Below are 26,642 nucleotides of genomic sequence, written 5' to 3'. Positions count from 1 at the left end.
TGCACCAGTGCTTGCAGATCAGTCGAGTCTATCCTTGATAAACCACGAATGATTTAGAGTGCCTGTAGTCAATGTATTCATTACGCCAGAAAGCTAGTGGTGTATGAAGAGAAGGCAAACATGCTCGAGTGGACGGTGATGTTACAGAAGGCACACAAAAACATTCTTTTCACACTTACGAATACACAACGTCCAATGGGTGTATGAAAATTAGGGAAAACCACCAGATTCAGCAAGTCATTGCCTAAAGTAGCCTTTAGGAATAGCAGCACTCACATACGCGAACATTTATTACGTGCCAATTTTGCACTAAATGTCATTACTTCACCGCGTGAGTAAGGAAATTCCGCGAGCGAGACATAAGCAAATAACATTGATAAATAGGCAATGGATAAATAATAAATACCGACACATATTCCTTTGATGCAACTTTTAAAAGCTATACGAACACGAGATCGAACAGAACGTTTATGTTATACATAAATCATCATTTATGTAGCACCGCACACAAATTTAGGCGAGCTGGATTGGACTAAACTCTAAATAGTTAAACGTTTACATAGTCGACTCGTCAAAAGATAAAAGTCGTCGTGACTAGTTTTAACACAGCACATGAATCAGAACACGACATATCCATGTAATACAGAGTCCTCAGTGCAAAGCCCTGGAGCTAACTAGTTCCGTTTCCGTTTTCACTCTGCTTGCTGTCGGAACCCCATAGGGAGCACTGTGTCCCCATCAACACACACCCGACATAATGAGATGGTGAAATTATGTGAAAACGTTCATTTCATTCGCATAAAATTTCGGTTACATATAATACCAAATGTAAAAACTTAAGGCCAGACTCATCAACACTTGAGAACCGTCCCAACAAGAATGAATAAAATAAGTACGCGCGTGTATCGAAAGAAAATAGGGCATGAACCGACTAAAGCTTCGATATTTTGATGATATCGATGGTCGATGACCTTTTAACTTATCTTCAAATCACACAACAAAATTACTAGTGCCAAAAAAAAAAATACAACAGACAAGTCGATCGTGATGGCAAAGTATGCTAAAAAAAAACAGCTTCAATAAGATTAATCGATTTCAAGCATTCACATTAATTGGCAGTGTTGGTATTGTATGAGCCTGAGACCTCAACATATGCGAAGACTAGCATGATTGTACTGGATCATCGCAAGGAATGTTACACGCCGGTCAAAAGGCGACTCAAGCATGCATTCCGTTGTGTTCATCAAGACACTCGTTTGAAAAAGAATGTGATGGGATGAAAAGGCTTGATGGAAAGCGAAATTTCAATGAGTCATGCAAAATTGAAATTTGATGTACTTTCAAGCACCGTGAACCGTATGGTACTCTGATCAGCCGTCGTGCTTTACAGTATCATATCCACTTGAGGTTCTCTATACTCGATTTATCATGACATGCGCTTTGGCTCAAATTTGCACTCAATTAGCAAACATTTACGCCAATTCCTACATATTTAGTTACGCTTGATGGTCTTACGCTCCATAAATCAATAATTACGTCATAAATAAAGAAAAGAGTGACGGAGGAACAAACTGAAACAACTGAAACCCCCAGATAGACAACCATGATCGATGCACAAAGGCAAGCACGTTGTTCGTGAAAACTGGACGGCACTGGCCACTGCCCTTCTTAGGACGGCTGAGAAGCTGCCGGTCGCTGTAAGCGCGGGGAGCACCGACCCACCGTTCGCGCTGGTGCTCCCGCAGAGCAGCAGGTACCGGTCGGCGGGGCTCAGGAGGCGGTGAGCCGCTGCAGCTGAGCCGCCAGTCTGTCCCGCTCTGCCACCACACAGTTCAGCTCCGAGCGCATCAGCTCCACCTGCCCGACGGGGAGAGGACGAGTTAGTGGGGAAGACGAGTCAGACTCAGCAAGTCCACCCGGTCAGATCCAGCACGACAGCCCCGTCAGACTCAGCGCGGTGGTCGGATAACACTCAGCACGACAGCCCGGTCAACACTTACGGCTGAGTCTGCATCCGACATCACTTTTCAGCTTTCAACCGTCCCTCTCAGTTACATTCTCTGTCCCTACCTGTTCCTCGGTAGTGCTGGTGTCTCTGTGCGTCGGTTCCCCACCTGTTCCTCCGTGGTGCTGGTGACAGTCATGAGTCTATTCCCCACCTGTTCCTCAGTGGTGATGGTGACGGTGTGTCTGTTCCTCAGTGGTGCCTCTGTGTGTCAGTTCCCCACCTGTTCCTCAGTGGTGCTGGTGACGGTGTGCCTCAGCAGCTGGCGCCGCAGTCGCAGGTTGTCCGCCCTCAGTCGCTCCACCAGTCGCCGTAGGATGGAGACGGTACCGGCGTCCGTCGCGGGCCCCGTACTCTCCCGCTCCGCCGGCCGGTCGGTGCCGCTACCGCCTCCGTCCGCGGGAGGTGCACTACTCTCTTCGGCCGCACGCCTGCCACAGGACAACACACTGGGTCAAACGGCGACTCAAACTCAAACGCCAGGCTCACGGGATTAGTGGAGTCACGACCTATCGTTAACTGAACACTCGGGAGGCAGAAAATAGAGAAACAGACGGGTGCGATGTTGAAACGGATTGGGAAAGAATCATATAACGAAGCGTAATTTCACACGGCTATCGAACAGGCCTGCTTTAGCTATCTCCCTAACCAGCCTATTAACACGCATCCCTCCCAAAGCACTCGGCCACCCCACCCCATCCCGGCCCCTCCCCAGCTCTGTCGTTCACTGACCGCAGCTCGGCCAGCTCAGTCTTCAGTTCTCCGTTCTCTCGCTCCAGCTCCTCGTTTCTGGCCGTGAGCTCAGCCAGCTGCTTCTGGAACCTCGCTAGGTTGGCGGCTGCGTTCTGTCGAACAGACGGGTAAAGAAAGGTCGCTGTAAGGCCACGTGGAGCATTGTCAGAATATACAGAACAGACTTATCTATCCTCCAGTATCCCATGCATCCAGATATCACTCCGCTCCTGTATCCTGAGCGGCATCTGAGTCGCAATACCCCGTCCGCATACCGTCCTCCATCACTGATGTTCTAGTTTCCGTCCGGTGTGCTCCAGGGGCGATGGGCAGTGCCGTACCTTTCCCTGTCTGGCGGCGGTGCGCTGGGCGGCCAGCCGGCCGTTCAGCATGTTCACCCGCTGTCGCAGCTGTTCCAGCTCTGCTCCGGCGTCCGCGCGCTCCGAGCCACGCAGCTGCGCCAGCTGCTCCTTCAGCTGCTGGTTGTCGCGCTCCAGCGCCACGTAACGCTCCTCAGACACCAGGGCTGGCGGGGGGGGGGGGAGTACGGTCAGTGGACAGCGCCACGTAACGCTCCTCGGACACCAGAGCTGGCAGGAGGGGGGGGGGGGACAGTGCGCGGTCAGCGGACCGCGGAGACATAGAGCCCTGTCAGCAGAACGCCTACGTTCAGAACTGGTCACTGCGTGTATCGGCTTGACGGAGAACTGGACGGATGAAAAAGGAGAAAAGCATTGCCGTATGCACATACCAGGGTAGACAGGAAGTGCATAGTCACTCTTGCAATGTAGTTGTTGAATGCGAGTCTGGAGGGGGTTCTGCTATCAGAGGATCATATCTAACCCCACCATGACACACCCAGCAGGAACACAGAAGCAGAGAGCGCGGTCACCACAGCTCTCTCACCAGTCAGTGTGCGGATCTTGGTCTCGTAGACGGCCCGCTCCCGCTCCAGCCGGTGGATGGTGTCCTTCAGTCCGGCCACGGCCAGCTGGTGTCGCTCGCTCTCCGCCTCCTTCTCCCGGAGCCGCGCCTTCAGACGCTCCGTGCAGCGCTGCCACTTCTTCCGCTCGTCCCACTTTGCCAGCTCCTCTTGAATCTGTGGAGAGCGGCCAGCCAGTCACAAGGAGCGCAGCTGCCGCAGCCGCGCGGCAATAGTTAGCTGAATCCCTGTCGGTCTAGCTTCTTCGTCATATATTTCGCGAATTATGGCCATTCTTACGGTTTTGATATAGGAACTACCGCCCCTGCCCTGCCCTGCCCTCCCCCTGCGGCTACCTTGGCGGGGTCTCCGGGGGCTCGCGCCGACCGCGCCGGCTGTTCGAGCCGTCCCTTCAGCGTCTCCAGCTGCCGCTGCAGCCGGCCGCACTCCTCGCGACGCCGGCGGTCGGCCTCGTGCAGCTCCGCCTGCAGCTTGTGACAGCGCAGCGTGCGCTCGTTCAGCTCACCTGCGCACAGAGGTGGTGAGCTAAATAACTAAAGCACAAAACGATAGGCAAGGGTTAGGGCATGACCAGCAACAAGAAACACAATCATTAGCAGCTTTGGTTTCCTTTACCGCCCAACTACTGTGAACTGTATTCGTATTTGGCTTATCCGCCGTATCTTTGCATACCATACTTAAAAAGCCTATATACATTTACAGTTAACAATAGCTCTTACGTGATTGTGAACATGAGAAGACATGATTTGACGCTAGATCTCGTTATCTACCACATGTACTAGACCAGGGCTGGCGCTGATCCGCCGGTTCCACTCCCACTGCCACAACTCACTCTTGGTGTCGTCGAGCTGCTGCTGCGCGCTGGCCAGGAGGGCGGGCAGGCCTCCGTCAGTGTCGGCACGGCCGCTGGAGCCTGCCGTCGGCGGGCCGCCCTTCAGCTGCTGCTGGTCCAGGCCGGCCGCCTCCTCCACCGTCTGAACCAGCTCGGCCTGCGGCGGACATAGACAGTTACGCTACTCCAGAGTCACACATCGACACACAATTACATACAGTCACACATGGACACATTACAGTCCTGCGCACGGTGATATAATATACTACATTACAAGCTCTCAGCTTGCACCAATGCTACCTTTTCCTGTATTTTAAGTTCTGGCAACTGTAGATAACTCACGTACAGCCCACCGCTAAAGTAATGTAGGGTTTTACCAATCTCAACGGTTGGCTTTGACTGGCGATTGTTTAATGCGGAGTGATCGAAAAGAAGATGGCAATAGCTAAAGTTGCAGCTGCAAGGGTGACGATACATATAAGCTACATTCAAAGTTTCATTGTAGTCTGGCTAATCGTTCCTAAGCTTCAGAAGCAGAACATACCCATGACTGAAACCCCACATTACTTCTGCTGTGGACTGTACCTTGACGTCCTTCAGCACCCTGGCCAGCGCGTGGTGTTGCTGCTCCTTGCGCAGAAGGATCTCCCTCAGCCTGCTGACGAGTTTGGTCTGGGCGTGCTGTCGCGCCTCTGCCGCCTGAGCCGCCTGCTGCCTCTGCTGCTCCAGCTGAGCTCGCAGCTGAGAACGTTCCTCGCTCAGGGAGGAGACGGTCCGCTGTAGGAGCTGAGCCGTCTCACGGCGCTCCGACTCCAGCCTGCCACACAAGGAAATACATCAGGCACAGACCACCCTCGCCGCCTACAGTCTGCAGCGCATGAACACAGGCAAACGAGCAAACAGAGTACGGAAGAAAAGGAACAGATAGCTAGAGCCAGAATATGTGGCGGCAGACGAGTGAAGGTAGTGAAATACGGTCGGGTACGCAGCGCTGACCCCACACTGCCACAGTGACCCACCTGGCGACCCGTTCTCGGCAGGCGGCCTCCTGCTGCCGGCTCTGTCGCAGCCGCTCCATCAGCGCCCCGATGGCCCGCTCCTGTTCCGCCACCAGTTCGGCCGACTCGTTCAGACGGCTCAGCTGGACCGGCTCGGCGCCGCCGCTGTCAGAGAGAGGACGCTGCGCGCTCCGCTCCGCCTCCAGGCTGTGGGTACAGACACAGTGAGACATGGTTACCACCGGTCAGGGACGACTCGGCGCCGCCGCTGTCAGAGAGAGGACGCTGCGCGCTGCGCTCCGCCTCTAGACTGTGGACGAAAACAGAGGAGCACGGTCACCACCAGTCCGCGACGGCTCGGCGCCGCCGCTGTCAGAGAGAGGACGCTGCGCGCTGCGCTCCGCCTCCAGACTGTGGGAGCGGACACAGAGACCCGTGACGGTCAGTCGCTCGCTTTCACTCATATCACTTACTGTTTGCCGGCCTGGGCTCCACCGACACAGCAGCAGCGCCACCGCATAGACAAGGCCATCAACTTCGCTACCCGCATCGTGACCAGAAAGCATCGACACGAACGCATCTCAGCCGCCAGACGAGAGTTAGGGTGGATGCAGTTCGATGCTGTGATCGATTATCGTGACTCCGTGCTGATGCATTCCACTGTACACCGGGACCAGGGGCCGCAGCGTCTGAAGGAGTTTGTCTCGTACCGAGCCGACATATCTGAGCGAGAGACGCGTGCATCCAGTGCTGGGCTATTGGAGACTCGCCGCTGCCGCCTCGAAGCGACCAGAATGTCTGTGCCCGATCGAGCTGTTCGCACATGGAACCGGCTGCCCGTCGCTGTCCGCGGAAGCACCGCCTGCGCATTTAAAAGAAATGTAAAACGTGCTCTGTTGGAAACCACCTAGCGTGCCAACTGTCTAGCAGCTCTCGTTGTACTCGTGTCTTGTATCTTTTACTCGTCTTTTAACCCGTTTTTTTTTTAGATGAAGGGAGAAGGTGTTTTAGTGTTTGTTGTGTTTTTAGAAGGTGTTTTAGGCTATGGCACACAATGTATGACGCTGTGGCGTAAAAGCCAAATCGTATGGATGCCACAAAGATTTGCAATAAATAAATAAATAAATAAATAAAGTCGGGGCATACTGAGACACAAACAATTACAGTGCTGTGTGTGTGTCTTGTTGTGTGACAGCACTAGACACATCGACAGAGGGAGACTACGCCTGCGAGTCGGGACCTGGCAGGACAAACACAACAAAAAGGAGAGCATACACTATTGATCAGCGGACTGAAAAGGAGGTTTCAGCTGAATGGCACAACTGCAAGTGTTCCGTTCAGCGAGATTTTGCCGATGCTGGACGCTGCTCGCTCTGACATTTACACGGGAACGGATGCGTTGGCTGGACTCTGACCTGGCGACCAGGGCCAGCTGCTGCCGCAGCTGCTGCCCGCTCCGCTCCAGCTGCTGGCTGTGCTGCTCCGCCTGGCGGGCCGCCTGCTGACGCGTCTCGTCCAGCAGCCGTCGGAACTGGTCGCAGCTCTGCTCCTTCTGTCTCAGTCGCTGCTGCAGTGACGCGACAGACGCCTCGGCCAGGCGCAGTCGACGCAGGGAGCCGGCAGCCGACGGGAGAGCCGGGTGATCACCGTCAGCGGCGCCGGACGGCGGGACCTCGTCTGACGGGGACGGGACCTCGCCGGCCGCGGGTGGGAGCTCGTCTGAAAGAGGCGCACAGCCACCGTCAGCTCGGGCCGTTTTGGGCTTGTCAAAAATTTCGAGACAATTAGTAAGACGACGCCTGGCGGTAAGATACCACACCCTGATAAGGCTGTAAAAGGTGATACCCAGTGAGTTCGCGAATCCCACGTGCAACGGTAAGCATCCCCGGCAGCCGTCGTCTCACCGCTCTCACCCGTCTCACTGCTACTCACCGATCGCTGGCGGGGACGGTATGGAGTATGTACCCGCCGGGGAGGGCGGCCTCCCGGGCGCCGGCAGGCCACACACCATCCTCAGAGTGTCTGCGGACACTAACAGCAGAGAGGCGGCGGCGGCCACTGGCTGCAGCGCCTCAGACAGTCGGCTCTGCAGCTCACAGACGTCCCGCCGGCCGGCCAGCCACGCCAGGACACCGCGCAGGGCCTCGGCGTGCTGCTCACAGGCCGACTAGGGAGGGAAGAGTAGCGGTCAGGGCATATACAGCTTTGGTCCCAGGTGGCCACACGAGCAGACTCCATCAGCTGCTGTTGTAATAGAAGTCACTTGACGCAACTGACGCTGCAGTTTACTGCATTTAAGTAACCAAGAAGCGATATCAACAATGTCTTGCTCAAGTGGATTTGATATTTGTGATTTAATGATGATCACAGTCAGCGTCTTACCGTGAGCTGATTATCCTCGGCCGGCCGGTCCCCTCCTGTCTCCCGCGGGGCTGTGCTGTCCGCCGCTCCGTCCCCGGCGGATTTTCGCACAGCGACCGGCGGCGGGCGGCGCACGGGCAGCCGGCTGGACTGCGGGCCGGTCCGGGGGGCGGGCCGCGCCGGGCCGGAGTCACCGGCCGTCTCCGTGGCAGGGAGCGGCGCAGAGTCGGCGGCGGCGTCCCCGTCAGTAACCGAGCCGAGCTGGAACACCGCACACACCGGCACCCCACCGTCAACACTCCGGGGTATGACTGTCACCAGTGCAGTGTACTCTATAAAACAAACGCACTGGACAGGCGGGGGCTGCAGAGCAGACCTGTTCTATGTTTTATGAACATTTCCCGCCGTCATAAGTCATAACATAAACTCGAATACGTCATTTTTGTAGACACAGGACACACAGCTGCACTGAGCACAAAACACCTCCGGCGTCCCACCCACCCGTACCAGCACACCGGACTCTGGACAGGCTGACCTGTATCTCCAGCTGTCGCAGCTCCAGCCGGTTGGTCAGCCGGCAGACGGTGCTCTCGGCGTCTGCCGCCCGCCGCTCCTGTTCGTCCAGCTGACTGCGGACCAGGGCGCACTCTGCCGACAGACGCTCGCAGCGAGGCCGCAGAGTGGCCAGCTGGTGGAGGGGAGGGGGGGGGGACTCAGAGTCAGGGTAAAGACAGGGCGAGCAACTGTCGACCAGTCGTCCAGCGCTACAGCAGTTCTTCGACACAAGTGGAGCTGTGCTTGTAAGTACGGTATGCCATAAACGTGGTGAAATAAATGTCTGACAACGAACTGCATTCATCCTACACCGTAAAACATCGCCTGATGCTTGATTCGATCTCCCGACAATCAGTCGCATGAGGGAGGGATATCACGAAGCCTATGCTCAAAGGATGCTCTCACCTAAAGGTCTTTCGGAAGCTCTTATCTCACGAAGCGTGTCTGTCCAACAGAAGCTCTAGTCTGACCTCCATCCGTAAATATACTGTACACTGTACAACAGGCTCACTTCCCATCCTCAAACACTCTTCTCCCAGAACCTACACCACACACCGGTCCCCCTGAATTACGGAGACTGTACAACTGCGCGGTATTCTCACCTCCAGTTCGGCGGCCTGGCAGCGCGCCAGCCACTCCTGCAGCTGCGGGGCGCCAGTCTTCAGCTGCTGCAGGGCACTCTCCAGCAGCGCCCGCTGCGCCTTACAGCCCTGACGCTCGCCTTCAGCCGCGTCCCGGGCCTCCTGTGATGGAGAAGCACATACAGTTAGCAGACATACACTGCGAGCAGGCCGACTGAGCTCTGACTAGCAGCACCCAAACAGCCTATTTCAACAACCTATTTCAATATCTAAATAAAATTTATCAACTAAAATATGGTCACAGTAAATGGATTGGTTACTTAGTCACTGTCTCACACCACGGTGGCGTCTGAACGCATCCAGCGCCGTCGCTCGTTGCTGTGCCGGTGTACGCTATCCCCTGCGTGCCCGCGGTGCCCTCTCCGTCCGCTGACCTGTGCGGCGGACAGCTGGAGCTGCATCGCGCGCCGGCGACTCAGAAGGTCGGCCAGGGTCTCCGAGAGACGCTCGTGGAGGGCCCTCTGAGGGAGACTGAGGCAGCCGCGAAGCTCCTGAACCGCCAGACGGACGCAGCTGCGGGCGGACCAGAAACTGTCAGCTGCAACCTATACAACACAACGGAGTTTAACAGTCAGTTACTACCTCACATCCCCTGAACCGCCAGACGGATACACCTGCTGCTACGAGCGGACCAGAACGGGTCAAATGCAAACAAAATCCATCATAGCTGAGAGCCATAGACACGACTTCTTTCACAGTGACAGTACCTCTCGCAGCTGACTGAACCCGTTCCAGAGCGCCGTCCGTCAGCACGGTAGCATCCTGTCCTCACTCACCTCATCCTGCGCCCCTGTTCGGCCCGCAGGGCGTCCCTCTGACGGCGCGCGGCCCCCGCCTCCGTCTCAGCGGCGTACAGTCGGGCGCGGACGGCCTCCAGCTCAGAGCGGCCCTGGTCCAGGCGACACTGCAACTCGGCCTCGGAGCGCTCCTTCTCCAGCAGACGCTGGTGCAGAGACGCTGCCCGCACACCAGGCGGTTTACATCCATTGGGTTTCGTGGTTTTCGTTACATTTCTTGTTCGTGCATTGACTACGTCTAAATTCATTTTGACATGCATATTTTTTCCATAACATATTTTGGTTTCTTTTTCCATTTTAGCTAAATCTTATATTCCTACCCGACGTACAAACATTCATAGCTCTCATTAATCTACAGATCTGTCTCAGCCTGTGTCACTGTGCAGCACAGCGTGAGAGGCGGCCATACCAGCAAATGTGCCGTTCGAAGTGAAATAAATAAACATTGTGTAGTTGGTGTATGAGTCGCATCCCGCCTGTAAGCGGTTCGTGTTTTTTTTTTTTTTGGGGGGGGGGGGGTCTGATCTCGAGTGACTGACCGAACATCGCGCAAAAACAAATCAACACGCCGGTGTGTCGGGCGGAGGGCGCCGAGGGAGCTGGCACGTAGCGTCCGTAGCCGAACGGTTTTGTTTTCTTATTGGGACTTTAGGGCGCGCCGACTACAAAGGTCATTTTGCGCCCATAACGTCACACTAGTAAAACAAGTGTTTCAAAAGAAAGAACCTTCTAGATATCACGACTAGAAAGTAAAAGACTTGATAAAAAATGACAAGGTCATTTTCGCCGACGGTAGTGAGCATCAGTTAATCAGTAGCGAAATTAATGTGAACGAATGAATTAAATGATACAGACTCCTAGTTTATTCTGGACCCTCGTTCGTTCAGGACTGCGTATGTTGCAAAGTGCCTCCAGCACCGGTCCCTGAAGGCGCCTCTGCGGCCGCAGATGCTCCGTTCCCGACCGCCGAGGACGTCAGTGACAGTGGCGGCTGCGTGCCGCGCGGCCCCGTCGCGTAGACATGGCTCTGGCCGCCGTGCTTTTGGCCGCTCTGCTGACCGTCGCCAGTGCCGCGCAGCCGCCGCACATCATCCTGATCGTGGCCGACGACCTGGGCTTTGACGACACCAGTCTGCGCGGCTCCGACCAGATCCCCACACCGAACCTGGATGCGCTGGCGTTCAGCGGCGCCGCGCTGGGCCGATACTACGTGCACGCGCTGTGCACGCCGTCCCGAGCGGCGCTGCTGACGGGCCGCCTGCCGACGCACACCGGCCTCCAGACGGACGTCATCTACGCGTCCGAGCCGTACGGGCTCGGACTGAACGAGACGCTACTGCCGCAGCTGCTGGAGCCGCTCGGATACAGCTGCCACGCCGTGGGAAAGTGGCACCTGGGCTTCTACAGGCGGGCGTACACGCCGTCCCAGCGAGGCTTCAAATCCCACCTGGGCTCCTGGGCCGGCCATGGAGACTACTACGATCACACTGCCAAGGAGGGTGAGTACTGGGGGTTGGACCTGCACAGTGACCTGGAGCCGGTCGGCGACCAACTGGGCCGCTACTCGACCGACATCTTCACAGAGGAGGCTGAGCGGCTGATCAGCGCCCACAACGCCTCCCGGCCGCTGTTCCTGTATCTCGCCCACCAGGCGGTACACGCCGGGAACTCGTACGCGCCGCTGCAGCCCGGCCCGGCGATCGGCGCTGACCAGTTCCCCTGGATCACAGACCCCCAGCGGCGGGCGTTTGCTGCCGTGACGGCGGCGCTGGACGCCGCGGTGGGCCGGGTGGTGGCCGCGCTGGCCCGGGCCGACCTCCTCTCTAACTCGCTGATTGTGGTGACTACCGACAACGGCGGCGCGGTGGACGGTGTGGACGGTAACGCCGCCTCCAACTGGCCCCTGCGCGGCGGTAAGTACACGCTCTGGGAGGGCGGCGTGCGCGGCTCGGCGCTGGTCTGGAGCCCCCGGCTGCCGCGCTGGAGCCGCCCCGTCCAGCGCACCGTTCACATCACCGACTGGCTGCCCACACTACTGGAGGCTGCAGGAGGGGCGCCGGACCGCCTCCCCGCCCTGGACGGCGTCAGCCAGTGGGGCGTGCTCACCGGCGCCGCGCCCGACCAGGACACCGACAGGACCATCCTACACAACATCGACCCCAGCAACAACTACTCCGCTCTGATGGTGGACGCGCGGTACAAACTGGTGCAGGGGGAACCGTTCCCGTACAACGGCTGGTACTCGGCCGGCGCACGGAACAGCTCCGGTCTCGATCTGTTCGCTCTGTTGTCTGAGAGCCCCGCCGGGCAGGCGGTGAGCCAGCTCGGCCGTCCCGTCGACCGGGCGGTGGCCGACTCCCTGCGCCGGCAGCTGGCGGTAAAGTGTGACACGGAGCGGCCAGCCGCGGCCCACTGCGGGAACGGCTGCGTGTTTGACGTGGTCGCCGACCCGTGCGAGACGACAGACCTCTCCGACACACAGCCCCTGCTGCGGCGCCAGCTGGAGGAGCGGCTCGACCAGCTGCGAGCCTCCATGGTGCCCTCTCGGAAGGTGCCGGCTGACCCGCGGGCCGACCCGAAGCTCTGGAACTACACCTGGACGTACTGGGCTGACCTGCTGCCGGACGACTCCCCCCAGCCGCCCTGAGCCTGCGCCCCGGAGGGTCCACTGCTCTGACCGTGCTTGGCAGGCAGCCAGGTCACCAGATGCGGTATCCGAACTGCAGGGCCGGACGCCTCAATAACTGCATCCATAAAAGCGTTTTGTGATACCTTTTATGCGTATCTATCACGCAAATGTATCGTTCGTGATCTCGGGATTAAAAAAAACTGCAGCTACCCTCGCTATGGAGTTTCAAAAGCAGCCCGTTATATTCTGAATATTAGCTGCAGTGCCACACGAGTATGACTGACAAAGAACTGACGGTGCCATCCACTGTGCGCCGGTAGCCTGACTGACCTATGACGCCACGCAGGTCGTCCGTCTCCTGCAGCTCGGCCAGCTGTCGGCGGACCGAGTCGGCCGCCCGGTCCGCAGCCTGCTGCTGCGAGCGCAGCTGCTCCAGCTGGGTGGTGGCCAGCTGCTCCGTCTCGCGCAGCCGGTCCCGCTCCGACTCCACACTCGCCTGAAACGGAACATTACGTCAGTGTGTTACTCTCTGAAATATAGTCACGCCCACCCACTCCCTCTACATTCACCTGAAACGGAGACACGCATCATACAACAGCACTCACTTCACACTTGATTGAACGGGAGACATGATCGATCGATACTCTACAGAATGGTTGCCTGAAACAGAGTCAACACTTCGGACACTACATAGTACACAACTTGCTTCTGACTAGCTGCAAGTTGCAACGGACACAAATGGCTGTACTCATCGACAATGGGATGCACACGCTCACTAAGCCACTCAAAACCAGACACCCCACTGACCAGTTTAGCCTGCAGCTGCGCCTCGGAGGGCTCGTCGGGCCCGGCGCCGGCGGCTGCCGACTCCGACAGGCGGCGGCAGAGCTGCTCCAGCGCCCGCCGACCGGTGCCGCCCGCCTCAGCCAGCTCAGAGTAGGTGCGCTCCAGCTCGGCGGCGCGGCGCTCGGCCTCCGACAGCTGGTCTGGGGAGGGGACAGGGAGATTAGGAGACACACAGCTAGTCTTAGGGAGGGGACTGGGAGAGAACGGCGTTACATGGTAGAGCTGATACACGAGCACATAGGCGGCCAGGCGGAACCGGACGGACAGTCGGATGGACGGAGGCGTATCGACAAACGGACGGAAGGGCAGATGAAGACTGACAGACGAACAGACTGACGGGCGGAGACGTAGAGACGAACAGATGGAAGAGCGGAGACGTACAGACGAATGGGGTGAAGGGCAGACGAAGACGGACAGACGGCAGCGGATGGATGGACAGCGACGCCTCTGTTTGTGGTGATCAGACACATTACACCCACGACTACGGTCGCTACCTTTGAGCAGTTGCTGCAGCCGCTCGGCGTGTTCGGCGCGCAGCCGCTGCCGGCGCTCCTCCGAGGGCAGCTGCTCAGCCAGCTGGGCCTGCAACAGCGGTAGCAGCCAGGTCAGACTCAGAGCATCCGGAAGTGCCGAGCTCTGCCAGATCTAACGTAAACACACAGACTAACATACAATGATGCAAACATACAAAATGGCTTCGGAAAAGGCATGTAGCTAGATTCAAGAACGGCATCAAGCCGGCGGCCGCTGGGCCTCAGCGTCTATCGGGCAGCGGATGGCTCGGGCTCCATGGTCTCAGCATCATGAGCTAATTGCCATGCTGGACATTCTTCACCCGCCAGGTGCCGTAACACGTCACCGGCCGCTGTCCTTAGCCGCTCACCTGGTCTGTGTCTGCGGTCTGCTGCTGGGACCCGGCCGTACCCAGACCGGCCAGCCGCTGCCGTAACAAGGCCAGCTCCGACTCCAGAAGGCGGCTGGCGCGCTCCTCCCCGAGCTGGAACACACAACGGCGAGTGGACACATGTAAACTTCTAACAAGAAGGGCGAGAGCGGTGAACAATCAATGTCCGCAGTATGAGGAGAGTACGGGGTGTGGGGCAGAGCTTCGATGCGGTCGCGGAACATGAACGAGTGAAACTGAACCAACTTTCACACTACCAGCATTCACAATGGTAATTGTTTTCCTCTTTTTACACCTTGTGAAGATGCCCAACTGAATTGCCGTCGTTCTCACTCACGAGTTTCTCCTGGTTCTGGAGGAAAGTTGTGTACTTGTCGGTGAGCTGGTCGACCTGCTCGTTCAGCTCAGTGAGTTTGTCGAGCGGCACGCTGCGGGCCAGCTGCCGCTGCACAGCTGCCAGCTGCAGCTCCAGGGTCCGCTGAGGGTCACACGGTCAGCGGTCAGAAGCTGTGTAGATCGGTTAGAGCGTCAGCAAACCGGTCAGAGCGTCAGCTAGGGCAGCGGATTAATAACGACCCACCTTACACACAACACAGCTAGTCCCCCTCCCGGGCTACAGTTTCCCGTCTGACCGTCACACGCTGTTCGTCGCCCATCGTCCATTTCCCATGACTACCCATACCAACTGCGTCCAACTGTCCGTCTCCCATCCCCGTCGTTCGCTCACCTTCCCTGCACGCAGCTCTGCCACCGCGTCTGTAGCTGCCCGCTGTGCCCTCTGCAGCTCGGAACGCGCGGCGGTGAGCCGCTGCTGCAGCTGGTCCCTGTCGGCAGCTGTCAGCCGCAGCCGGCGCTCGGCGCGCACCAGCTGCGCCACCGTCAGCGCCAGCTGCCGCTCCGTGTCGGCGGCCGGCCGCTGCAGCTGCAGCTGCTCCACCTGAGCCTGCAGAGCCTGTATAGCAGACGCTCGGGTCAGCGACTGCACTCCGAGTCACAAGGCGCTAGCCACAATAGTCAGTCGAGCTGTCATGTTTTCATTTTTTTTCCGAAATACTTCTCGAGTCTTACTCGTCTAGCACGAATTCAACCCATCCTCTTGCTCGCTTTTACACAGAATATGAAAAGTGCATAATTTTGAACAAACTCGAAACTGAGATAAAAACGATTGGCCTGAATCTGTAAATATTCCGATGAAAGTTCGATTCAGCAGTTGGAACGGTCCTCATCCGACCTCCTCACCCTCACCGGTCCCCACCCATCCAAAGCAGTTTCATCCCGATGAGAGCGGCCGGACGGTGCGCTGGCCGCTGACCCACCTTGGTCTCAGTTTCTGCCTCCTGTCGGGCGGAGACCAGCTCTCCCCGCTCCTGGCGCCACGTCTCGGCGTCCTCTGCCCGCCGCTCGTGCAGCAGCCCCAGCTGGTGACGACACACCAGCAGCTGGCCACGCAGCTGCTCCAACTCCGAGCGCGTCTGCTGGCTCTCCCGACCGGCGTCGTCCACCGCCTGACGAAACGGCAGCAAAAGTAGCGTCAGACGTTAGTAGAAGTAGCAAAAACAGGAGCCGTAGCAGTGGCACCGGAGGAGGAAGGCGTCATGAGCCAGAAAAGTAACAACGATATGCTTCAAACATCATTGAATATTACTGAGCACAGAGAACATATCAGTTTAGTTACCTATCTGTAAATAAGTTAGAGTATCAGAATATAGAGAATCAGTAATACCTTCAGCGCCACTGTGAGCTGTGCAGTCAGCTGTCCAACCAGCTGGCTGCTGGAGACTGAGAGGTGAGCCGGCAGCCGCAGACCGGCCGGCGCCAGGACCTCCGCCACGCCGCCGGTGCCGCTGCCGCCCGCCGCCGCCGGGACGACGGGCCAGCTGCGACTCTCGGCTCTGGGGGAACGGAACGGTCAGCTTGGTGGGAGGCGGGCGTACGTGCGTGTGCATCACCTTGTGAATGTTCATATATACAAACACGAGCATACATACAAACACGAGCATACATACAAACACGCCAATAAACACACTGGCATACAAATTAAAAGCGATTCACGGGACGCCCGCGAGTGTAAAATTATCTCCGATACAGTGTCAGCTCAGAGGCCGGCAACGGCGAGAGAGCACTCGCCGGCCGCCGACCCGGTCCTCGGCCTACCTGGCAGCCCTCAGCTGGTCGCGCAGCTCCTCGTTTCGTCCCTCGAGCTGCTGCAGGGCAGAGTAAGGCACCAGGGCCGGACGGTACTCGCCGCCGGCCAGACTGCGGGTGTCCAGCGCCTGCAGCAGTGCCTCCAGAGTGGGCGCCGCCACCTTCACTGAGCTGACGGCTACAGGAGGGCGCATGGAGAACAGGTGTCAGACATATAACACAGCCAGTCAGCGGCAGTGACTGGGAATCACCACGCCATGAGCCTAATAACACATGGCACAATCCAAAGGAACCGTCATGACCATGATTCAAAGTGATGTCGGAAGAAGTCATGGAGAACCGACATTCGGGGAACCGTCACTTGTTTTCGGTAACACGGTTCCGGCGACCACAAGCTGGTAAAACTGACTTGAAACCCCTTCTGATCTAACTCGGGGATACGCGCTGTCCATGGTCCGTTTAAAATTATTCGAATGCGCAATGAGCATCCTCGAATAAGCCCCGAATGAGCACCCTCAACGCTGTGTGCCCGGTGGCCCCTCTACCAATTTCCAAGCGCCTGCCATGTGTCGTCCCAGCGGCTGTCCCGTACCCTCCCGGCGCCCGCCACGTACCGTCCTGCTGTCGGACGCTCTCCAGCACCTCCCGCAGTCCGGTGCGCAGCTGGTGGTTCTCGGCGGCGGCCTGCGCGCCGGCCGACTCGGCCTGCGCCAGCCGCTCTCTGCTCTCCGAGAGCTGCGACTCCAGCTGGGTGATACGCTGCAGCAGCTCGCCGGCCGGCCGGGGCCGACGCTCCGCCGGCACCGAAGCTGAGAGGAAAGGCAGATAAATGGTCATACTCACCATGCACAATACAGTCGACGCCAACCCAGTCGCAGGGCGAAAAAAAAACACAGAACAGGTTACACACATACACCACACGCTTTACAGTCGCTGCCGGCATAACAGCTGAGCGGCAAAACAGCATTTCACTACAAGTTACTACCTCCACATTCGCGCATGTCAACACGCACGCAGAAGTTGTGCAACACTTCGCTGTGCTATCACTGTCATGACTGATCTGGAAGAGTCTCAACAGCCTGGCAGATAGGGTTTGTCGGTGAGCTTTATGACTTACTCGTCAACCGACTAAAATGCCTGCTACATAACCCTACTCACCGGGTCCCAGCCGGCGCACGTACTCCCAGAACTGCTTCCTCTGACGGCAGATGTCGCGAATCTCCTCCGGAGAGAGGCCCGACTGGCTCTCCGAGCGCAACTGGCGGCTCAGCTTACGGTTCTGCCGACACGGCGCGGAGCGTCAGCGGTACAGGCCACATTGGGAGCAGTGGCACGTGTGGGGCAGGGAGTCATTCAGTTGAGTTGACAGCGAAGGTGGCAGTACTGGTGATAAACAGCAATAAAAAATGGCAAAGAAATATACTCTTTTAGATGAAGTTTAGGGATTTACCTTCGTGAAAACATCAAAAAACGCAGCGGAAAACACGAACAAAATCAGATCAAACTGTGTCGAACCATCCCGGCTCACCTCCAGTTTGAGTGCGATTCTCTCCTCCTCCAGTTTCTGCACCTCTCGCTCCAGTACGTGGACCAGTTTCTCCCGACCGCCGCTACCCGCCGCCACCAGTTCCGCCGCCTCGTGCGGCTCCATGCCCAGTCGGCTCCTGCAGGGGACACCGGAGGGCACAGACACGTCTCAGATATACTGAGTGAGAGCACTGACATACATACGGTAAAAGGGTCAATAGACGGTCAGATGGACGGATAGACTGACGAATGACCGACAAACGGAAAGGGGACAGACGGACGTACGGGGTGAGAGGAAAACAGGCAGACCGGAGCATAGGCAAGACAGACAAGACAAGACAACACATGTAAAAGACAAACAACAAGCAAGCAAACGAGCTAACAAACACAGACAAGGGCAGGCCTCCCACCCCGATACGTCAGTGTCTCTGACCTGAGCGCCGAGTTTTCGTCGACCACCTCGGTGAGGTGGCGCTGCATGAGGTTGATGAAGTTGTTCTGTTCGGTCACCTGTCGGTCTCTCACGCCGATCTGGCGCTGCGCCTCCTTAATCTCTGCCACCGCCTCCGAGAGGCCGAACTCGCCATCCATTACTTCCCGGAGTCGCGCGGTCAGCTGGGTCACCTGAGACAAGGGTTAATGTCAGTGTCAGTGTGAGTGTCAGTGTCAGCCTGGTCACCTGGCGGAGGACAGTGTCAGTGTCGGTTACGTCATCTGTTAGATCAAAATGTCAGTGTCAATGACAATTACGGCTTCTAACTAATTTAAATCACTAATCCCCTGCACTACACGTGCAACTAAAACTTTCACCTGTTATAAACATTACATCCGCAAACTGTAACCTACCTGATAATGAAAGCCCACTGTGACACTCCACAGCCTGTTCCCGCATCTCATTCTCGAAGTGCGTGTGTGTCTGATGTCCCACCTGATCGTTGTATTCGGCCGCCTGCTGTTCGGTCCTCTCCAGTCGGTCGGTGAGCTGGCGCACCTGAGCCTCGGACCGACTCAGTTCAGAGCGCACCTTCAGCAGAGAGTCACCGGGCACCACAGCCGCGGCGTCACCGCCTCTGAGGGTCACCAGATACAGGTCAGATCGGGATATATCTGATCACACCGTACTGCCAACAGATATACGTCAGACCTAGGGATAAGATCGCGTCGTACATCAGTCATCTGTAAGATCGGGAGATATCTGATCGCACAGAGCTGCCAGCAGATAGGTATCTGATCGCACTGCCAGCAATCAATAAATCCGTCAGATCGGGAGATATCTGATCTAACTGTACCACCAACACTGAGCCGTATCAGTGTCAGTGTCAGTGTCAGCGTGTGTCAGTCTCTGTCACACTGACCCAGTGTCGGTATCGGCGGCGCCGGCGCGCCGCTCCGTCTCCAGTCGCGCCGCGATCGCCTCCATATCCGCGGTGGCGCGCTGCAGCTCTGCCTGGCGCGCCGCCAGCTGACGCCGCTGGTCGGCGCATAGACGCTCCAGCTCCGCGAGACGCGTCTGGTCGGCGGCCTGACGAACACATAGACAGGGGTCACATGGGACTGTTACACTGGAAAAAGAGCTGACACAAAGAGAGGAGTCAAAGCAGACCTGCGCAACAGCAGTACGGTGTCTGAGCGGGCCGGTATTACAGCGGCAGCGAGGCTGACGGCTGCCGTGGTACACCAAACTACCTACACTGCTTCTAGCCCGGCGCAGCTGCTAACCAGTGGCGGCTGAGGTAGAATACGTGGTACAGCTCGACTACCCACCCTGTTGCTGGCCCGTCGCAGCTGCGACTGCAGCTCCTCAATCTCGGCGTGCCGCTGCGCGATGAGCCGTTTGAACTGATCGGTGCGCTCCTCCACCACGGCGGCCAGCTGGTCGAACTGGGCGTCCCTGCGCGCCTTCAGCGCCCGCAGCTCGGCCACCTCGGCCTGTAGTCGCTGCACGGCGCGGTCGGTCGGAGGGTCGCCGGCGCCGGCCGCCGCTGCGCTCTCTGAGCACACAGAGACACAGACGGGTTAGAGATTTACGGGTCAATTGACGACCGACAGGTGTCATACGAGTATTAGTGGTTAAAAATCACTCGCATCGCTCACTGTCCCAACAGCTCAGCCGTCAACACACCCCCACCGCACAGCAGCTGTCTCCCCCCCCCCCATTTCCTCATTTAAACCTCAACCACTCCCTCACTCAACCGTCAATCACTCTCTCTTTCAACCAGCCAACCTCCTATTCTCCCTCCCTCTCCCCCACAGGACCCGGTCACACATACGAACCGTGCTCGGCCGGCCGGGGTTTTCGCCGCAGCTGGTCAAACTCGGCCGTCATGGTCTCAATCTGACTGGTGGCCTCCGACAGCTGCTCGCGTAACGACGTCACCTGATCGCGCAGCTCAGACTTCTCCCGCTCATGAGCCTGTCGGAGAGGGTATGTTTACATCGTATTGCGTTGTGTCGTATAAAGAGAGATGTAGGTCCACATGGTGTGGCATTGCCTGGTATTGCATCAGTTTTATAAGAAACCAGGGGCCATATTCACGTCGATGATTTTCGTAAGAATTTTCTTAAGTTTGACCTACTTCTTAAGTAAATTTTTTTAATCACGTGCACTCCGTCGATAAAAACTTAAGCAGTGTCGACGTGAATACCAAATTATACTTACGAAAGAAAATCGACTTACGAAGTCGACGTGAATACGGCCCCAGCACTGAACGGTCGTTGGATAAGCTGGGAATTTAACGAGGCGTGATAGAAGACTGACCGACAGGTATAGAAACAGACGGGCTGCGCTCCGGTCTTACCTCGACATCATCCAGCAGCACGTTGATGTAGTGGTTCTTTTGACGCAGCAGCTCGGCGTACTGGCTCTCCCCGGCGTCCTCCGGGTCCTGGTGAACGAAAGGCATCACATAATGCATATCAGCACGGCGTACCGTAACCAACACGAGAAGGTAGGCACAGAGCAGAAGCTGAGCGTTTGGTTAATGCTAGAAAAAAATATCGCTTTTCAGATAGTCCCACTTCGGCGATGAAAAATATTTGATGTAGGCACAACTTTTTGCTTTAAAAGCAAGGAAGGGAATTGGTGTGCTATTTATGTGCTACAAAAAACAAAAACAAAGAATAACGAATAAGGTGCGGTAAAAAAAAACGAAAGAGACACCAAAGCACGACCGGTTTCTTTTGCGCGGCGTAGTTAGGTCGCCGCCCTCCTCGCGAGGCCGGTAACGTAAGGGCCACTAAAAAAAAGCTCCGGCGGCTTTGGCGTATGGCCTACCGATCTGGAGTCGTAGTCGGGCCGCATGCCCTCCAGCGTGCTGTTCAGCTGGTCCAGCTGCCGGCGCAGCTCGCGTCGCTCCGACTCCAACTCCTCGACCCGCGCGCTGAGCTGTCGGCGGGAGGGGGCACCGTCAGAGGGCAGCGCGGCAGGACGCAGACAACACTCACAGCAGGAGACGGAACACATCCTCCCCGCCGCCAGAGGGCAGCACGGCAGGACGCAGACAACGCTCATAGCAGGAGACGGAACACATCCTCCCCGCCGCCAGAGGGCAGCACGGCAGGACGCAGACAACGCTCATAGCAGGAGACGGAACACATCCTCACCGCCGTCAGACTGGGCAGTGCTGAGCGCAAAGTACGCCACGGTAGGACGCAGGCGGCGGAAATAACACGGCGTGGATGGGGACGAGATGGGGAAGGCGGCACACGGTGTGACGCCAGAGTAGGCCGGACCGGGCCGCATGGGACATGAGAGATCCCAGCCTCCCGCGACTTACCCTTATCACCCTCTACCTGGACTGCTTCACATGGTCCAATATCCCGCGATAGAGTCTTGTCATCCCTCCCACCTCCCATGACATGACACGACTTCACATTCCCTTTCTCGTTTCCACACCGGGCTGAACACCGATCGTCGCGCTCACCTTGTCGTTTTCCCGTTTCTCGTCATCCAGCTGGCGCTGTTTGGCCTTGAGGTCCTTCTTGAGCTGTGCCCGGGACGCCTGGAGGTCCTCCAATTCAGACCGCACACTGGCGCTGCCAGAGTCTGACCACACAACAGGTGACAAGACAAACGTTAGTTTTGTTCACGTTTTCTTAAGGGATCGCCGCCCATGCGTGATAACTTTGATGGCTTTTTACAACTCAGCATCCCTGGTCATTTTGCTGTCATCCATAGGGTAAGCGGGTCGGTGCGGTTCTCGCGTTTGGCTCTTGAATTATAGAGGTTGATAAAACAACGTGTCTTTAAAAACTCCTGAGCGGTGGATATCTATTACCGTGAATTCAGATGGACATAGGTAGATAATATAAGCTGAGCCTAGGTCAAGGTGCCGGTCCCGTAGCTCAGTCGGTAGAGCGTTGGAATCCGCGTGGTGAAAGCACGCGTTCCCAGTTACAACAGTCCGGGTTCGAAACGCGACGGGCGCTTGACGTTTATGGGCCTCCTGACAGGTATGGTTGCAGTTGGTGGCAGGCCGTAGCCAGGCGAAGTCCGTGAGGGGACCGGCCGTGCCCGACTATGTGCGCACGTTAAACTTTGGACTCAAAATTCTGCCATAGAACCGGAATTACGTGATCGGAGGGTAGAGAGCGGAGTCAACGCAACAAGCTTCGCTTAGCGGGGGCTATGTCCTTGTGAATCCTTTCGATAAAAATGTTCGGACTAAATTAATAAAAAATGTCACCAGGGGCAATTATACAACCCAGGGACCTCTGAAGGTCAAGCCATACAATACTGATCTGTCAACTCACCTGTGCCCTTAGACTTGATCGTGTTGACAAGATGCTGTAGATCAGCATTCCTCTTCTTCAGCTGTTCATTCTCCCCCGTCGCCTCGCCAAGTTTCTCAATCTCCTCCATTGCGACCGCCAACTAGATATCAACATAGAATCAGTATCATGTAACACCTCACTGTCAATCAAACGAGCAATACAAAAACACGGACTGACAGGAACGCATGTATACACATGATTTTTCCCGAACACGTTGATACATATAGCGCAGACGTCTGTCCCACAGCACTTACCTGAGCATGTTTGTAGCGCATCACGTACTGCGCTCTCAGGAGGAGCTCCCTCAGCTGTGTGCTGTCAGCTCCATCGACTGTCTGCTGATTGAGCCCGTCCAGACCAGAGTGGAGCAGTTCGAGCTGATCCTCCGACAGCTCGGTGGCCAGCTCCATTGAGAGTACCTCTGATATGGATGGTACCTCCATTGTCAGCACACTGAGTCTCAGTTATCGCACAGGTCTAACTGAAAAACTTGGTCTTCATGGTGTGTTCCTTTCACCACCTGCCAAGGATAACCACACTCTCATCACTGCCATGTGGTGTACGCTGCACATCTTTGGCTGCAGGGGACATATGTACAGACGAGTCTTGGTCAAAGAAAGCCGGACACATTTCTAGAGCTTAACCCTAGAACGCCTAGGGGGGGGGGGGTTGTATCAACCCCCCCCCCCCCTGAGGTTTTTTAGAAGTGCACGCTAAACGGCTTGTCGTAGCGGGCTGAAATTTTCAATACGCTATGGGGCAACCTTTGCGCATCTTTTGCCGAAAAAAAATTGATCGGGTCATGTCAGGTCACGAAGTTATGACGTCATAAGAGGTACAGCCTCCGGCCGGATTTTCACAAACTGAGTGCCAACGCCCGAGGTTTCCTGCCGGTGGTACGGACATCGGTTGATGGATCGTGATGAAACTTCCCATGCATGTTGGGGCAAGTATTGGCTATCATATGGTATAAGAAATTTGACCGGGTCAGGTCAGGTCACGGAGCTATGACGTCACAAGAGGAACAGCGTCCGGTACTATTTTTGAAAAACGCCCGAACCACTATTTTGCTAATTCTTGTCACCTCAATGGGAATATGCAGCAATATTAGCTTCTATAGGGAGCAAATGGACCTCCCAAATCCAAAAATACAATCAGATTTCAAAAATTTAAATTTTGATTTTTCGAATTTCTGCCGCCGACTGTAACCTTGCCGACTTCCGGCGCTCCCAACGCGCCATTTTTAGAGCTAGGGAAACGAAATACATACCAAACGATAGAGAATTGATCAAGGAACACGATAGTGAAGGTTTCAAGTCGATATCTCTCACCGTTTTGCCGCAATCGCCGCCGAAAGTTGAAAAAAGTCTATTTTTCCGAAAATTTGACCTTTGACCGGTCAAAAGTAGGTCAAATGTTGACCTAGGACCAAAAAATATACCACCAATCGCGAGATCTCGTTGAGAGCAATCCGTTGGTTTTTTCCGCTAAGCTCTACGACCTTCCGTTTCGAAACGCCAGGGGGGGGGGGTCGTAACAACCCCCCCCCCCCTGGTCGTTCGTGTTATGAGAAATGGCCTGGTCGTGCGAGGGTTAAGTGTTCAGTTCAAGTTTAGCCAATGATGTTCCTCGCAACCGGGTGTATTGACGCTCTAATTATTTTAACCTTTTCCAGGCAATGCATCGCAAATGACAATATTTTACAACCATTTAAGAACAGTTAAACATGCTTAGTAACTTTTGACAGATACCTACCTACTCTAGCAATGAAAACACTTGGGCTGTTATCAGTTCAGCAACACAAATCAATTAGGTAATTTGGTACACATCTTTTTTCTATTTCCAGTCAGGCCACGAACCTGAAATTCTGAATTTTGTAAAACTTTTGAGTTCAACTTTTTGGATTGTATTTGTAGTTAATTTACACATATTCACAAGAGAAACATGATAGTGGCAAAACAAACACAATACACACTATAAATAAAAAGCTAGGTAACAAAAGATAGGCCCTACTATTTTATGGAGGATTTGCCAGATGCCGCCATATGGTGGCACTAGCAGAGCTTGTTATATATCAATGCCAGATACAAATAACTTAACCCGGCCGGGCCCGGGGGGTAATCCCAACCACCGCAGCCCGGGGGGGGGCGTTTTTCGCCCCCCCTGTCTAACTCCGTAAATAAGGGAGCTACGGAAACAAAAGCGATACCAAACGAAAGGTCCTTACGAGACGATTCTAATGCATCTAAAATTTTTGACCTCAGGTCAATTTTCAAGGTCAGAGGTCAAGGTCAAAGGCCAAAACCGGCACATGTGTAGTGATCTCAAAGTAAGCCTTCTAGAGGACGGCAGGCTGCATCAAACCGGCAAAATTGGGTGTCAAACGAAAGAAGAGAATCTGAGGATTCTGAAAATGTGCTCCAAATCAAAGGTCAAGGTCAAGGTCACGCTCAAAATTGACCTCAAACTTGGCACTTTTTCGCACATCTTGCGTGCTAACTTCCAAGATGTTTTGAAATGTTTTGAGGCTTATCAGTTCCCTATTTGTGGTTCATCTTACGATACAAGGCTGCTCAAAGGTCAAGGTCACAGAAGAGTATCCCTGCTAGAGGCTATTTCACTGATTCAAGTTAGTAATAATAAATAAGACAATTTTGCCATCCGGAAGCTCTAAATGAAGGCTTAGAGGAAAATAGATGCCAGATTCGTGATCAGCGGGTACAAATCCATCATAAACGACCTTTCATGTGTCAAGGTCAACCAGAGGTCATTCGAGGTCACATGAGGTCAACATGAAACTTGACCTTTTCCGAACAAAATATATATCATTCGACGCGGCTTGACAAGGCGAATGCGATGGTACCACTGCCGGAGCTCTAGGACCATTTTTGTCGAAGTTATTTGCGAAAAACTAAAACCACATTTCGGGGTCGTTGACCTGACCTCTGACCTCAGGTCACCAAAACTATTTTTCTATTTTTCTCTAGGTCAAACGCTACACAGCCGTGCTCGTAATTTGTATTTATCTCTAAAACTCTATTTTTAGCAGCTATTTGAAGTTTGCGTCTGTGACGCCGAAGTTTGCCGTGCAGGGGTCTAGAAAAATGGACCTTGTGACGTCATTAAGGGGGCTAGGTCCCAATTTTTTACTTCAGAAGATGTCAAATTGATGGGAGAAAAGGTACTGAAAGTTTCGCCTTCCTATCCCTAAGCGTTCGGGAGTTATCGCAAATATTCGCCAGGGGGGGCGAAAAACGCCCCCCCCCGGGCCCGCGAGGTTGATATCTATCTTTAGATTTTTCTGAGTGCCATTTTATGTGTTCATATCCATCTACCACAGTGATTATATCAATAAACCACATGGCTATCGTACGTCTCCAGCTGGCCAGCCAGCTAATTTTATCCAGTTGTTAGTAAGGCCCAAAAAGACCAGAAGAAATGTGTCAATTTCAATTTCGGTTATTTTTGCCCTCCGGAAGCTTAACCCAAGGCTAACGCTAACCTGAACCAAACCACAGGTCAATTTCAGTCCCACGCACAAGGGGGAAAAGCTCAAAAAATTGAGCGCTCAAAAAATTGAGCGGGCCCCATTATGAAGGAATAGGCGAAACGATGGTATTTTAAAATGCCTTTAGCGTCACACTACGGCAAATATCGTATCCAAATAAGGTATCAATGGCAAGAGAGAGCAACAAGGTTTCTTCTCGAACACTCGCCGTGATAATTTATATCGGTGTTTTTGGAAAGAAAATGCCCTAAAGACGCTCAACTTTTTGAGCGTCACTTGTCGTTCGGGACCGCGATACTCAATAAATTGAGCGCCACGACAGACGACAGTCAGCTGGCGCTCAAAAAATTGAGTGCCGGCCAGCATCTACACTCAATTTTTTTAGCGTTCTCCGCGACAGGTGAAGCCGGTACTGGCTGCCATTTTTGATGTTATGTTCGTTGAAA

The 26,642-nt window shown here is 55.3% G+C and overlaps 4 protein-coding genes across 4 annotated transcripts; 1 reads left to right on the top strand and 3 right to left on the bottom strand.

The window, feature by feature from the left end:
• Positions 1-52: 52 nt before the first annotated feature.
• Positions 53-5,956, bottom strand: LOC122377578 (centrosomal protein of 290 kDa-like). Its single transcript, XM_043357772.1, has 9 exons — positions 5,532-5,956; positions 5,098-5,329; positions 4,513-4,669; positions 4,016-4,185; positions 3,644-3,836; positions 3,079-3,263; positions 2,738-2,850; positions 2,229-2,436; positions 53-1,857 (listed from the first exon to the last, which is right to left on the bottom strand). Exons 1-9 carry the CDS (start codon positions 5,741-5,743, stop codon positions 1,771-1,773), a joined length of 1,557 nt encoding a protein of 518 aa, XP_043213707.1. The 5' UTR covers positions 5,744-5,956; the 3' UTR covers positions 53-1,770.
• Positions 5,816-14,167, bottom strand: LOC122377551 (myosin heavy chain, embryonic smooth muscle isoform-like). Its single transcript, XM_043357668.1, has 12 exons — positions 14,156-14,167; positions 13,834-13,921; positions 13,301-13,479; positions 12,824-12,989; positions 9,844-10,024; positions 9,442-9,580; positions 9,029-9,169; positions 8,407-8,559; positions 7,893-8,132; positions 7,443-7,677; positions 6,926-7,229; positions 5,816-5,921 (listed from the first exon to the last, which is right to left on the bottom strand). The coding sequence occupies exons 1-12, from the start codon at positions 14,165-14,167 to the stop codon at positions 5,816-5,818; spliced, it is 1,944 nt and encodes a 647-aa protein (XP_043213603.1).
• LOC122377577 (arylsulfatase B-like) lies at positions 10,845-12,702 on the top strand. Its single transcript, XM_043357770.1, has one exon. The coding sequence runs from the start codon at positions 10,886-10,888 to the stop codon at positions 12,509-12,511; it is 1,626 nt and encodes a 541-aa protein (XP_043213705.1). The 5' UTR covers positions 10,845-10,885; the 3' UTR covers positions 12,512-12,702.
• Positions 14,168-14,783: 616 nt separating the features above from the next.
• Positions 14,784-23,247, bottom strand: LOC122377550 (centrosomal protein of 290 kDa-like). Its single transcript, XM_043357667.1, has 18 exons — positions 22,943-23,247; positions 22,668-22,788; positions 21,839-21,960; positions 21,190-21,300; positions 20,714-20,800; positions 20,190-20,328; positions 19,680-19,906; positions 19,271-19,437; positions 18,844-18,985; positions 18,349-18,539; positions 17,917-18,052; positions 17,547-17,667; positions 17,003-17,197; positions 16,398-16,566; positions 15,967-16,135; positions 15,560-15,748; positions 14,971-15,195; positions 14,784-14,795 (listed from the first exon to the last, which is right to left on the bottom strand). The coding sequence occupies exons 1-18, from the start codon at positions 23,129-23,131 to the stop codon at positions 14,784-14,786; spliced, it is 2,712 nt and encodes a 903-aa protein (XP_043213602.1). The 5' UTR covers positions 23,132-23,247.
• Positions 23,248-26,642: the final 3,395 nt, after the last annotated feature.

Source organism: Amphibalanus amphitrite, unplaced genomic scaffold (assembly GCF_019059575.1).
Source record: "Amphibalanus amphitrite isolate SeventyFive unplaced genomic scaffold, NRLGWU_Aamphi_draft 000047F_arrow, whole genome shotgun sequence".
Taxonomy (NCBI): Eukaryota; Metazoa; Arthropoda; class Thecostraca; order Balanomorpha; family Balanidae; genus Amphibalanus; species Amphibalanus amphitrite.
The sequence above is the reverse complement of the archived record's forward strand: the minus strand, read 5'-3'. Positions and strand labels throughout refer to the sequence as shown.